This window comes from Trachypithecus francoisi, unplaced genomic scaffold (assembly GCF_009764315.1).
Source record: "Trachypithecus francoisi isolate TF-2019V2 unplaced genomic scaffold, Tfra_2.0 Lachesis_group20, whole genome shotgun sequence".
Taxonomy (NCBI): Eukaryota; Metazoa; Chordata; class Mammalia; order Primates; family Cercopithecidae; genus Trachypithecus; species Trachypithecus francoisi.
The window spans coordinates 9633530-9647351 of NW_022681466.1; the positions used below are offsets into that span (position 1 = coordinate 9633530).

Consider the following 13822-nt stretch of genomic DNA (forward strand, 5'->3'; position numbering starts at 1 on the left):
TATTTTTAGTAGAGACAAGGTCTCACCATGATGGCCAGGCTGGTCTTGAACTCCTGGCCTCAAGTGATGCTCCCGCCTAGGCCTCCCAAAGTGTTGGGATTACAGGCGTGAGCCACTGCACCCGGCCTACACGCGCTCTTTGAAAGCAGTCGAGGGGGCGCTAGGTATGGGCAGGGACGAGCTGGCGGGGGTTGCTGGGTGCACAGACAGCACGGGCAGAGCCACGCGGCGGGAGGACTACAACTCCCGGCACGCCCCGCGCCGCCCCGCCTCTACTCCCAGAAGGCCGCGGGGGGTGACCCGCCTAAGAGGGCGTGCGCTCCCGACATGCCCCGCGGCGCGCCATTAACCGCCAGATTTGAATCGCGGCACCCGTTGGCAGAGGTGGCGGCGGCGGCATGGGTGCCCCGACGTTGCCCTCTGCCTGGCAGCCCTTTCTCAAGGACCACCGCATCTCTACATTCAAGAACTGGCCCTTCTTGGAGGGCTGCGCCTGCACCCCGGAGCGGGTGAGACTGCCCGGCCTCCTGCGGTCCCCCAGACCCTCCTTGCCCTTTCCCTAGCGAGGCCACTGTGACTGGGCCCCGGGGGTACGAGCCGCCCTCCCCTCCCTGTCCTATCCCCAGCGAGGCCATTGTGGCTGGGCACCTTGGGTCCGAGCCGCCCTCCCCTCCTTGCTTTGTCCCCATCGAGGCCTTCGTGGCTGGGCCTCGGGGTTCCGGGCTGTCGAGTCCACTCACGAGCTGTGCTGTCCCTTGCAGATGGCCGAGGCTGGCTTCATCCACTGCCCCACTGAGAACGAGCCAGACTTGGCGCAGTGTTTCTTCTGCTTCAAGGAGCTGGAAGGCTGGGAGCCAGATGACGACCCCATGTAAGTCTTCTCTGGCCAGCCACGATGGGCTTTGTTTTGAACTGAGCTGTCAAAAGATTTGAATTGTGAAGACACTTAGTATGGGAGGGTTGCTTTCCAGCCTCAATGCTTCTTAAACGGCTGTTGTGAACGGATACCTCTCTGTATACTGGTGCCTTGGTGATCCTTACAACCTGATTAAATTTCATCTGACCAAAATGCCCTTAGGGTGGATGTTAAAGTCTCATTCACATAAGATGCCTGATGCCTTTCATGTTCAATAGAATACATTAGCAGACCCTGTTGTTGTGAACTGCCAGGGATGTCCAAGTGCTTTTCTTGAGATTTTTTTTTTAAAGTTTAATTGAAATATAACCCACACAGCACAAAAATTACCCTTTGAAAGTGCACTTCACACTTTGGGAGGCTGAGGTGGGCGGATCACCTGAGGTCAGGAGTTTGAGACCAGCCTGGCCAACATGGCGAAACCCCAGCTCTACTAAAAATACAGAAATTAGCCGGGCATGGTAGCACGCACCTGTAATCCCAGCTACTGGGGAGGCTGAGGCAGGAGAATCGCTTGAACCTGGGAGGCGGAGGTTGCAGTGAACAGAGATCGTGCCATTGCACTCCAGCCTGGTCAACAGAGCGAGACTCAGTCATAAACATAAAAAATTGAAAAAAAAAAGAAAGCATGTACTTCGGTGTTGTTTTGGCTTTTTTTCTTCAAGATGCCTAGTTAATGACAATGAAGTTCTGTACTCAGATGATGTCTTTCCACACTGTAATGCTATAACCTTTTCTCACCTTTTTTTCTGTCCGAATCAGTTGCTTCCACAACTTGAATTTTCTTCCCTTGAGAATCACCCCAGTTGTTTTTCTTGTTGGCCAGAAGAGAGTAGCTGTGTTTTTCTTCGTATGTTTGCTATGGTGGTTATACTGCATCCCAGTAATCACTGGGAAAATATCAGTGATATTCGTCTTGAAAATGAATAAATGTTGTCATATTTTCAGATTAGAGTTACAACTGGCTGTCCTTTTGGACTTTGGGTGGCCATGTTTTCATTGTAATACAGTTCTGGTAACGGTGATAATCAGCTATGCAGGGAGACTCCCCTAGCAGGAAATGAGAGTATGAACTAGAGGGGTCCCTTGGGGAACCCTGGGCAATAATGCCTTTCTCTGCCCTTAATCCTTACAGTGGATTACATAATAATTCCAGTGAAATGAAATTACTTCAAACAGTTCCTTGAGAATGTTAGAGGGGTTTGACATGTAATTCCTTTGAACTTACACCATGTAACACTTTTCCAACTAACTGCTAAAGAAGTCCAGATAAAATAGATACATTAGCCACACAGATGTGGGGGGAGATGTCCACAGGGAGGAGAAGGTGCTAAGAGGTGCCATATGGGAATGTGGCTTGGGCACAGCACGGATGCCATCAACTTCAGACTTGATGTCTTGCTCCTGAGGCAGAGCAGGGTGTGCCTGTGGAGGGTGCGGGGAGGTGGCCCGTTGGGAGTGGACTGCCACTTTAATCCCTTCAACTGCCTTTCCGCTGTTTTGATTTTTCTAGAGAGGAACATAAAAAGCATTCATCCGCTTGTGCTTTCCTTTCTGTCAAGAAGCAGTTTGAAGAATTAACCCTCGGTGAATTTTTGAAACTGGACAGAGAAAGAGCCAAGAACAAAATTGTATGTATTGGGAATAAGAACTGTTCAAACCCTGTTCAATGTCTTTAGCACTAAACTACCTAGTCCCTCAAAGGGACTCTGTGTTTTCCTCAGGAAGCATTTTTTGTTTTTTGTCTGGGACGGAGTTTCACTCTTGTTGCCCAGGCTGGAGTGCAGTGGCGCAATCTCGGCTCACTGCAAACTCCGCCTCTCGGGTTCAAGTGATTCTCCTACCACAGCCTCCCAAGTAGCTGGAATTACAGGCACGTGCCACAACACCCAGCTAATTTTTGTGTTTTTAGTAGAGATGGGGTTTCAGCATGCTGGCCAGGCTGGTCTGAAACTCCTGACCTCATGGTTCGCCCACCTTGGCCTCCCAAAGTGCTGTGATTACAGGTGTGAACCACCACACCTGGCTTTTTTTCTTTTTCTCTGAGACAGAGTTTCACTCTGTTGCCCAGGCTGGAGTGGAGTGGCATGATCTCGGCTCACTGCAACTTCTGCCTCCCGGGCTCAAGCGGTTTGCCTACTTCAGCCTCCCAAGTAGCCGGGATTATAGGCATGTGCCACCACACCCAGCTAATTTCTGTATTTTTGATAGAGACAAGGTTTTGCCATGTTGGCCAGACTGATCTTGAACTCCTGACCTCAGGTGATCCGCCCACCTCGGCCTCCCAGAGTGCTGGGATTACAGGTGTGAGCCATCACTACCGGACTCAGGAAGTATTTTTATTTTTATTTTTATTTATTTATTTATTTGAGATGGAGTCTTGCTGTCGCCCAGCCTGGAGTGCAGTGACGTGATCTCGGCTCACTGCAAGCTCCGCCTCCCTGGTTCAAGCCATTCTCCTGCCTCAGCCTCCCTAGTAGCTGGGACTACAGGCACCCGCCACCACGCCCAGCTAATTTTTTTGTATTTTTAGTAGAGACAGGGTTTCGCCATGTTAGCCAGGATGGTCTCGATCTCCTGTCCTCGTGATCCGCCCACCTCAGCCTCCCAAAGTGCTGGGATTACAGGCGTGAGCCACTGCACCTGGCTGTTTTTATTTTTTTGAGACAGGGACTCACTCTGTCACCTGGGCTGCAGTGCAGTGATACCCCATAGCTCACTGCAGCCTCGAACTCCTGAGCTCAAGTGATCCTCCCGCCTCATCCTCCCAAGTAATTGGGACTACAGGCGCACCCCACCATGCCCACCTACTTTATTTATTTATTTACTTATTTTTGTAGAGATGAGGGTTCCCTATGTTGTCCAGGCTGGTCTTGAACTCCTGCGCTCAAGGGATCCTTCTGCCTTGGCCTCCCAAAGTGCTGAGATTACAGGGGCATGAGCTACCATACCCAGCTAGGAATCATTTTTAAAGCCCCAGGATATATGTGTGATTTTAAAGCTCCTGGAGTGTGGCCGGGCGTAGTGGCTCACACCTGTAATCCCAGCACTTTGGGAGGCTGAAGCAGGCAGATCACTTAAAGTCAGGAATTTGAGACCAGCCTGGGCAACATGATGAAACACCATCTCTACTAAAAATACACAAATTAGCTGGGCATGGTGGTGGGCACTTGTAATCCCAGCTACTTGGGAGGCTGAGGCAGGAGAATCTCTTAAACCCGGGAGGCAGAGGTTGCAGTGAGCCAAAATCGCACCACTGCACGCCAGAGTAAGAGTCTATCTCAGAAAAAAAAAAAAAAAGGTCAGCGCAGTGGCTCACGCCTGTAATCCCAGCACTTGGGAGGCTGAAGCAGGCAGATCACTTAAAGTCAGGAATTTGAGACCAGCCTGGGCAACATGATGAAACACCATCTCTACTAAAAATACACAAATTAGCTGGGCATGGTGGTGGGCACTTGTAATCCCAGCTACTTGGGAGGCTGAGGCAGGAGAATCTCTTAAACCCGGGAGGCAGAGGTTGCAGTGAGCCAAAATCGCACCACTGCACGCCAGAGTAAGAGTCTATCTCAGAAAAAAAAAAAAAAGGTCAGCGCAGTGGCTCACGCCTGTAATCCCAGCACTTTGGGAGGCTGAGGCAGGCAGATCACGAGGTCAGGAGATTGAGACCATCCTCGCCAACATGGTGAAACCCTGTCTCTACTAAAAATCCAAAAATGTATCTGGACATGGTGGTGGGCGCCTATAGTCCCAGCTACTCGGGAGGCTGAGGCAGGGGAATCGCTTGAACCTGGGAGGCGGAGGTTACCGTGAGCCAAGATAGCACCACTACACTCCAGCCTGGCGACAGAGCAAGACTCTGTCTCAAAAAAGAAAAAAAAACAGCTCCTGGAGTATGATCTTGGGGTTGTGTGGTCAGAAAAACATGTACCCTTAGTAAAGGTATATTGAGCTTGAGGTTCCTTGGTGGGTGGGGACATTGTAACATTAGGATTGCCTTCCTGCCCTCCCTGAAAACCTACATGGGGTGTCACACGGCCGCGTGCTCCTGTGCTGGCAGTGGTGTGGACAGAGGTCTGGGAATACACAGTAGAGGGTATGTGGGGAAGGGGTAAAAAGAGGCAGCAGCCCATCAGGACCCAAAGGCTTTTCTGCAGGTGACTCCCTCCAGGCTCTTGCCAGTTGTGCTGGGCTATTGTGACAGCAGAAGGTGAAGCCATGAGTCCACAAAAGCGGTGGCTCCCGAGCAGCCAAGTTGTGGAGCATGAGGCTTGCCAGAGAAGACTAGAGCTCCAGTTAAAGCAGAATTTTAGGTGGACTAGGAATGCTTTTTAGTATAAGCAAATCTCACATGTTGTGTCAGTATTTACTAGAAACGTAGTCACTTATCTGAAGTTGAAATGTAACTGGGCATTGTTTTTTTTTTCTTTTTTGAGACGGAGTCTCACTCTGTCACCCAGGCTTGAGTGCAGTGGCGCCACCTCGGCTCACTGCAACCTCTGCCTCCTGAGGTCAAGCGATTCTCCTGCCTCAGCCTCCTGAGTAGCTGGGACTACAGGCATGCAACACCATGCCTGGCTAATTTTTGTATTTTTAGTAGAGATGGGGTTTCACCAAGCTGGCCAGGCAGGTCTTGAACTCCTGACCTCGTGATCTGCCCTCTTTAGCCTCCCAGAGTGCTGGGATTACAGGCATGAGCCTCCATGCCTGGCTTTTTGTTTTGTTTTGTTTTGTTTTTTGAGGCAGAGTCTCACTCCGTCGCCCAGGCTGGAGTGCAGTGGCGCAATCTCGGCTCACTACAAACTCTGCCTCCCAGGTTCACACCATTCTCCTACCTCAGCCTCCCGATTAGCTGGGACTATAGGCGCCCACCACCACGTCCGGCTAATTTTTTTGGTATTTTTAGTAGAGACGGGGTTTCGTTTCACTGTGGTAGCCAGGATGGTCTCCATCTCCTGACCTCATGATCCGCCAGTCTCGGCCTCCCAAAGTGCTGGGATTACAGGCGTGAGCCACCGTGCCCAGGTTTTTCTTTTTCTTTTTCTTTTTTTTTTGAGACAGAGTTTTGCTCTGTCACTCAGGCTGCAGTGCAGTGCACGCTGCCTCAGCCTCCCAGGTAGCTGGGATTAATGGCCCATGCCACCACGCCCAGCTAATTTTTGTATTTTTAGTAGAGACAGGGTTTCATCATGTTGGTCAGGCTGGTCTCAAACTCCTGACCTCAAGTGATCTGCCTGTCTCAGCCTCCCAAAGCTCTGGGATTACAGGTGTGAGTTACTGCGCCCAGCCTGGGCATCGAATATTCTTATTTCCTAAGTCTGGCAGCCCCACACAGAATAAATAATGGGGGATTCCATATCCTTGTAGTGAAGCCCTGGGTGGAGAGTCAGGAGACGTTGTGACGCCAGTCGTGGTCACACTTTCCTTGCTAAATAGAGGTTAGACCCCCCGTTCCACGGTTTCTCAGGTTCCTTTTCAGCTTGAAAATTGTATTCCTTTTTAGAAATCAGCGTAAAATAATTCTGTCCTTATATGTGGCTTTTTAAAAATTTGACACAGGGTGACACTCAGTCGCCCAGGCTGGAGGGCGGTGGTGCGATCTTGGCTCACTGCGACCTCCATCTCCCAGGTTCAAGTGATTCTTGTGCCTCAGGCTCCCAAGTAGCTGGGATTATAGGTGTGTGCCACCAGGCCCAGCTAACTTTTGTATTTTTAGCAGAGACGGGGTTTTGCCATGTTGGCTAAGCCAGTCTCGAACTCCTGGCCTCAAGTGATCTGCCCGCCTTGGCCTCCCAAAGTGCTGGGATTACAGGCGTGAACCACCACGCCTGGCCTCAATATAGTGGCTTTTAAGTGCTAAGGACTAAGATAGCGTTTTGTCGGGAAGAGGGAAGAGGCCAGTGGTGGGTGAATCATGCTGTGGGCGAGCTCGTCACCCGGTTGAGGTTGTGGGAGCTGCAGCGTGGAAACTGGAAAGTGGCCTGGGGATCATCTTTTTCTGGATCAGAGGTCAGCCAGCTTTTCTGTAGTGTGCCACAGATCATCCCTTGGCCCTCGTGGGTCACAGCCTCTGTTGCATATTGCCTTTTGTTGTAGTTTTTCACAACCTTTTAGAAACATAAAAAGCATTCTAAGCCCGTGGGCTGGACAAAAAAAGGCCATGACGGGCTGGATGGATTTGGCCAGCAGGCCCTGGCTTGCCAAGCCCTGTTTTAGACAAGGAGCAGCTTGTGTGCCTGGAACCATCATGAGCACAGGGGAGGAGCAGGGGATGTGGAGGCGTGGGCTGGAAGCCAGGTCCCAGAGTACTGAGAAAGACAGAGGGTTGTTGCCATTGCAAATAGAGCAACTGAAATCTGACACAGTCCAGTTCCAGAAAGCCCTGAAGTGCTGGTGGACGCTGCGGGGTGCTCTGCTCTAGGGTTACAGGGGTGAAGATGCAGTCTGGTATGGGAAGTCGACTCACCTGTTTGAAGATGAGATTAAGAAAAGCAGACTTTCAGGATGTGTGAGCTGAAGGGGCAGGACGCAGAAGTAGAGGCCTCAGCCCCCGCAGGAGACCCCTTGGTCTCCATCTCCTGACAGACCCAGCCAGATTGGAATGAGGGGAGACATTCCAGCCTTTGAGAAAAGTGGGGAGATTTAAAAAGCTGCTTGGCTTTTATTTTGAACTGTTTTTTGTTTTCCCCAATTCAGAATACAGAATACTTTTATGGATTTGTTTTTATTAGTTTAATTCTGAAACAATATAATTTTTTTTTTTGAGACAGGGTCTTACTCTGTCACACAGGCTGAGTGCAGTGGTGTGATCTTGGCTCACTTCAGCCTCAATCTCCTGAGCTCAAATGATCCTCCCACCTTAGCCTCCCAAGTAGCTGGGACCACAGGCACGCGTGTTGTGCTACACAAATCCTGAAGACAAGGATGCTGTTGCTGGTGATGCTAGGGATTCCCAAGATCCCAGACTTGACGGCAGGATGCCCCTGTCTGCTGCCTTGCCAGGGTGCCAGGAGGGCGCTGCTGTGGAAGCTGAGGTCTGGCCACTCAGGGCGCTGCACTGGGTACTGATTCTTGTTTCTGCTGCTGCCTCGGTGCTTAGCTTTTGAAACAATGAAATAAATTAGAACCAATGTGAAAATCGATCGGAGAATAAACTTAATGTGGAAATAAACAGAGCAACTTAGTTATTCATAATAGTTTACTTGAGGCTGGGCGCAATGGCTCAAGCCTGTAATCCCAGCACTTTGGGAGGCCGAGACGGGCGGATCACGAGGTCAGGAGATCGAGACCATCCTGGCTAACACGGTGAAACCCCGTCTCTACTAAAAAATACAAAAAAAAAAAAAAAACTAGCCGGGCGAGGTAGCGGGGGCGCCTGTAGTCCCAGCTACTCGGGAGGCTGAGGCAGGAGAATGGCGTAAACCCGGGAGGCGGAGCTTGCAGTGAGCTGAGATCCGGCCACTGCACTCCAGCCTGGGCAACAGTGTGAGACTCCGTCTCAAAAAAAAAAAAAAAAAAAAATAGTTTACTTGATAAATACTTGCAATGAGGACAAAACGAAGCACTAGAAGGAGAGGCGAGTTGTAGACCTGGGCGGCAGGAGTTTTTTGTTTGTTTTCAGAGATGGGGTCTTGCTCTGTTGCTCAGGCTGACATACAGTGGTGCAGTCACAGCTCACTATAGCCTTCACCTCCTGGACTCAAGCGATCCTCCTGCCTCAGCCTCCCCAGTAGCTGGGACTACAGGCACATGCCGCCATGCCTGGCTAATTTAATTTTTTTTTCTTTTCTTTTTTTTTTTTTTGAGACAGAGTTTCACTCTTTTCGCCCAGGCTGGAATACAATGGCACGTTCTTGGCTTACTGCAACCTCTGCCTCCTGAGTAGCTGGGATTGCAGGCGCCCACCACCATGCATGGCTAATTTTTTTATATTTTTAGTAGAGACAGGGTTTCACCATGTTGGCCAGGCTGGTCTCGAATTCTTGACCTCAGGTGATCTGCCCGCCTCAGCCTCCCAAAGTGCTGGGATTACAGGCATGAGCCACCATGCCCAGCCCAAATTTTAAATTTTTTGTAGAGACAGTGGTCTTGGTACATTGCCCAAGGTGGTCTTGTACTTCTGGGCTCAACTGATCCTCCTGCTTTGGCCTCCCAAAGTGTTGGGGTTATAGGCTTGAGCCATCACACCCAGCCAGAAGTTTTGTCAGTGAGTTTTACAGCCGTGAGCCACTGCACCTGGCCTGTTTTTGTTTTTTTTTTTCTTTTTTTTTTTTTTTCTTTTGAGACAGAGTCTTGCCCTGTCACCCAGGCTGGTGTACAATGGTGAGATCTCACTCACTGCAACCTCTGCCTCTCGGATTCAAATGATTCTCCTGCCTCAGCCTCCTGAGTAGCTGGGATTACAGGCGCCCACCACCACACCCAGCTTAGTTTTTTATTTGTAGTAGAGACAGGGTTTCACCATGTTGGCCAGGCTGGTCTTGAACTCCTGACCTCATGATCTGCCCACCTCGGCCTCCCAAAGTGCTAGGATTACAGGCATGAGCCATTGCACCGGCCTGTTTTGTTTTTCAATAGTGAGAGTTCTTGTGTTTGCTTTGCCCCCCTCCCTTTAGTGGAAAAATGTATAAAATGGAGATATTGACCTCCACATTGGGGTGGTTAAATTATAGTATGTATGCAAAGGAGCTTTGTTAATTTTATGCTTTTTTGAAAGTGAAGAAGAAACTGAATAATCTGTGTGTGTGTGTGTGTGTGTGTGTATTTTTTAAAGCCATGGTTATCTTTCCATATCAGTAAAGGTGATGCTCCCTGGGACTACAGAGTCGTCCATTACAGTCCATTACAAGGTGCATTGTTGGGCCAGGTGCAGTGGCTTGCGCCTGAATCCCAGCACTTTGGGAGGCCAAGGCAGGAGGATTGATTGAGCCCAGGAGTTTTGAGGTGAGCCTGGGCAATGTGGCCAGACCTCATCTCTTCAAAAAATTCACAAAAAATTAGCCAGGCATGGTGGCATGTGCCTGTAGTCTCAACTACTCAGGAGGCTGGGGTGGGAGGATCACTTTGAGCCTTGGAGGTCAAAGCTGCAGTAAGCCATGATGTTGCCAGTGCATTCCAGCCTGGGTGACAGAGTGAGACCCTGTCTCTAAAAAAAAAACAAAGGTGCACTGTTTTTTTAATCAATTTATTATTTTTAAATTAAATTTTCTTTCAATTAATAATTTACAAATTATAAATGTATATAAAAATAAATTACAAATTATGATACATGAGGTAAAACTTAGGATATATAAAGTACATATTGAAAAGTAATTTTTTGGCTGGGCGCAGTGGCTCACGCCTATAATCCCAGCACTTTGGGAGGCCGAGGCGGATAGATCACCTGAAGTCGGGAGTTCAAGACCAGCCTGACCAACATGGAGAAACCCCGTGTCTATTAAAAATACAAAATTAGGCCGGGCGCGGTGGCTCAAGCCTGTAATCCCAGCACTTTGGGAGGCCGAGACGGGCGGATCACGAGGTCAGGAGATCGAGACCATCCTGGCTAACACGGTGAAACCCCGTCTCTACTAAAAATACAAAAAACTAGCCGGGTGAGGTGGCGGGCGCCTGTAGTCCCAGCTACTCCGGAGGCTGAGGCGGGAGAATGGCGTAAACCCCGGAGGCGGAGCTTGCAGTGAGCTGAGATCCGGCCACTGCACTCCAGCCTGGGTGACAGAGCAAGACTCCGTCTCAAAAAAAAAAAAAAAAAAAAAAAAAGCAGAGCTCTGCCTAGACTAGCTGGGTACCTAGACTAGCTGGGTACTTGGAGTGGCTGCTTCAGGCTAGACTTCGGTTTCCTCATCTGTATAGTAGAGAGATGGGAGCACCCACCGCAGGGTCAGTGTGAGCATAAATCAGTTAATGGAGTGAAGCCGGTAGAATGGTGCTGGGTGCATAGCCAAGCGCTCCGTCCATGTTTTCTGTTATTTGATGATTAGGAGGCAGCTTAAACTAGAGGAGTTGATCTGAATCAGGATGTTTGTCTCAGGTCGCTGGGAATCTGCCCCAGCCCAGTGCCCACTTGATTGAGGTGCTCTATCAGTGTTCCCTGATGGTTTTTCCTTTGTCATCTTATCTGCCGCACGTGACTGGGAAGCTCTGGTTTCAGTGTCACGTGTCTATTCTTTATTTCCAGGCAAAGGAAACCAACAATAAGAAGAAAGAATTTGAGGAAACTGCGAAGAAAGTGCGCTGTGCCATCGAGCAGCTGGCTGCCATGGACTGAGGCCTCTGGCTGGAGCTGCCTGGTCCCAGAGTGGTTGCGCCACTTCCAGGGTTTATTCCCTGGTGCCACCAGCCTTCCTGTGGGACCCTTAGCAATGCCTTGGGAAAGGAGAAGATCAATATTTTCCAATTAGATATTTCAGCTGTATCTTGTTTTGTCTTGAAAGTGGCACCAGAGGTGCTTCTACCTGTGCAGCGGGTGCTGCTGATAACAGTGACTGCCTTTCTCTCTTTTTTTTTTTTTTGGCTCATTTTTGTCTTCTTGATTCCCAGACTTACCAGGTGAGAAGTAGGGGAGGAAGAAGGCGGTGTCCCTTTTGCTAGAGCTGACGGCTTTGTTCGTGTGGGCAGAGCCTTCCACAGTGAATGTGTTTGGACCTCATGTTGAGGCTGTCACACAGTCCTGAGGGTGGACTTGGCAGGTGCCTGTTGAATCTGAGCTGCAGGTTTCTCATCTGTCACACCTGTGCTGCCTCAGAGGCCACTTTTTTTTTTTTTTTTTTGGTAGATGCATGACTTGTGTGTGATGAGGAGGGGAATGGAGACAGAGTCTCCGGCTCCTCTATTGTTTCACAATGTGTCTTTCTTATTTTGTTTGAATTAATTCACAGAATAGCACAAACTACAATTAAAACTAAGCACATTGGCCGGGCGCAGTGGCTCAAGCCTGTAATCCCAGTACTTTGGGAGGCCGAGGCGGGCGGATCACGAGGTCAGGAGATCGAGACCATCCTGGCTAACCCGGTGAAACCCCGTCTCTACTAAAAAAAATACAAAAAACTAGCCGGGCGAGGTGGCGGGCGCCTGTAGTCCCAGCTACTCGGGAGGCTGAGGCAGGAGAATGGCGTGAACCCGGGAGGCGGAGCTTGCAGTGAGCTGAGATCCGGCCACTGCACTCCAGCCCGGGCGACAGAGCGAGACTCCGTCTCAAAAAAAAATAAAAATAAAAAAAAATAAAACTAAGCACAAAGCCATTCTAAGTCATTGGGGAAACGGGGTGAACTTCAGGTGGACGTGGAGACAGAATAGAGTGATAGGAAGCGTCTAGCAGATACTCCTTTTGCCACTGCTGTGTGATTAGACAGGCCCAGTGAGCTGCGGGGCACATGCTGGCTGCTCCTCCCTGAGAAAAAGGCAGTGACCTGAATCTTTTTTAAATGACTTGGCTCGATGCTGTGTGGGACTGGCTGGGCTGCTGCAGGCCGTGTGTCTGTCAGCCCGACCTTCACATCTGTCACGTTCTCCACACGGGGGAGGGATGCAGTCCTCCCAGGTCCCTGCTTGCTTTGGCGGCGGCAGCTCCCGCAGGGCTGAAGTCTGGCGTAAGATGATGGATTGGATTCGCCCTCCTCCCTGTCACAGAGCTGCAGGGTAGATTGTTACAGCTTCGTTGGAAACCTCTGGAGGTCATCTCGGCTGTTCCTAAGAAATAAAAAGCCTGTGATTTCAAACACTGCTGTGGACCCTACTGGGTTTTTTAAAATATTGTCAGTTTTTCATCATCGTCCCTAGCCTGCCAACAGCCACCTGCCCAGACAGCCGCAGTGAGGATGAGCATCCTAGCAGAGACGCAGTTGTCTGGGCGCTTGCCAGAGCCACGAACCCCAGACCTGTTTGTATCATCCGGGCTCCTTCTGGGTAGAAACAACTGAAAATGCACTTCAGACCCACTTATTTCTGCCACATCTGAGTCGGCCTCAGACTTTTCCCTCTAAACTTGGAGAATAAAAATGTACTCCAGCCTCTGTACTCATCTAAGCTGCTTATTTTTGATATTTGTACCAGTCTATAAATGGATACTTTAATAACTTGCTTATAAATTGACTTTGTAGAGAAGCTGGAAAAAATGGTTTTGTCTTCAGCTCCTTTGCACGCCAGGCGGTGATGTGGATCTCCGCTTCTGTCAGCCTGTGCTAAGGGCGGGGCTGAGCTGACGCCACCCCTCTCAGCCCGCCTGCCATGGCTTTTCCTTAAAGGCCATTCTTAAAACCAGACCCTCATGGCTGCCAGCACCTGCAAGCTTCCTCAGCATCTGTTAATAAAGCCGTAGGTCCTTGTCTGAGGGCAACTGCCTACACTTACTTTTTTTGTTTGTTTGTTTGAGACGGAGTCTCGCTCTGTCGCCCGGACTGGAGTGCAGTGGCCTGATCTCAGCTCACTGCAAGCTCCGCCTCCCGGGTTCCCACCATTCTCCTGCCTCAGCCTCCCGAGTAGCTGGGACTACAGGCGCCCGCCAGCTCGCCCGGCTAGTTTTTTGTATTTTTTAGTAGAGACGGGGTTTCACAGTGTTAGCCAGGATGGTCTCGATCTCCTGACCTCGTGATCCACCCGTCTCGGCCTCCCAAAGTGCTGGGATTACAGGCTTGAGCCACCGCGCCCGGCCATGCCTAGACTTTCTTTCAGATTCGTGTCCATGTGTCCGTTTTCCAGGTTCTCTAAGTCAGAGTGGAGTGTGGGAAGGGTTGTGAATGGAGGCTTCTGGGCTGTGGGTGAAGTTCCAATAGCAGGTTTGAGCCCTTCGGGCCAACTGCCACCCTGGAAAGTAGAGACAGCAGTGCCCGCCACCAGAAGAGACCAGCAAGCCAAACTGGAGCCCCCATTGCAGGCTGTTGCCATGTTGAAAGAATAACTCACAATTGCCAA

The 13822-nt window shown here is 50.1% G+C and overlaps 1 protein-coding gene across 1 annotated transcript; it reads left to right on the forward strand.

The window, feature by feature from the left end:
- Positions 1-279: 279 nt before the first annotated feature.
- On the forward strand, positions 280-13247 carry BIRC5 (baculoviral IAP repeat containing 5). Its single transcript, XM_033182409.1, has 5 exons — positions 280-509; positions 762-871; positions 2430-2547; positions 11091-11821; positions 12147-13247. The coding sequence occupies exons 1-4, from the start codon at positions 399-401 to the stop codon at positions 11178-11180; spliced, it is 429 nt and encodes a 142-aa protein (XP_033038300.1). The 5' UTR covers positions 280-398; the 3' UTR covers positions 11181-11821; positions 12147-13247.
- The last annotated feature ends 575 nt before the right edge of the window (positions 13248-13822 follow it).

What these genes read in the sequence shown, in the direction of transcription:
- BIRC5 (XM_033182409.1), top strand. Translation starts at nt 399, where the DNA reads ATGGGTGCCCCGACGTTGCCCTCTGCCTGGCAGCCCTTTCTCAAGGAC. An exon ending in GCGCCTGCACCCCGGAGCGG is followed by an intron (nt 510 to 761) that starts GTGAGACTGCCC and finishes TGTCCCTTGCAG; the next exon opens with ATGGCCGAGGCTGGCTTCAT. An exon ending in AAAGAGCCAAGAACAAAATT is followed by an intron (nt 2,548 to 11,090) that starts GTATGTATTGGG and finishes CTTTATTTCCAG; the next exon opens with GCAAAGGAAACCAACAATAA.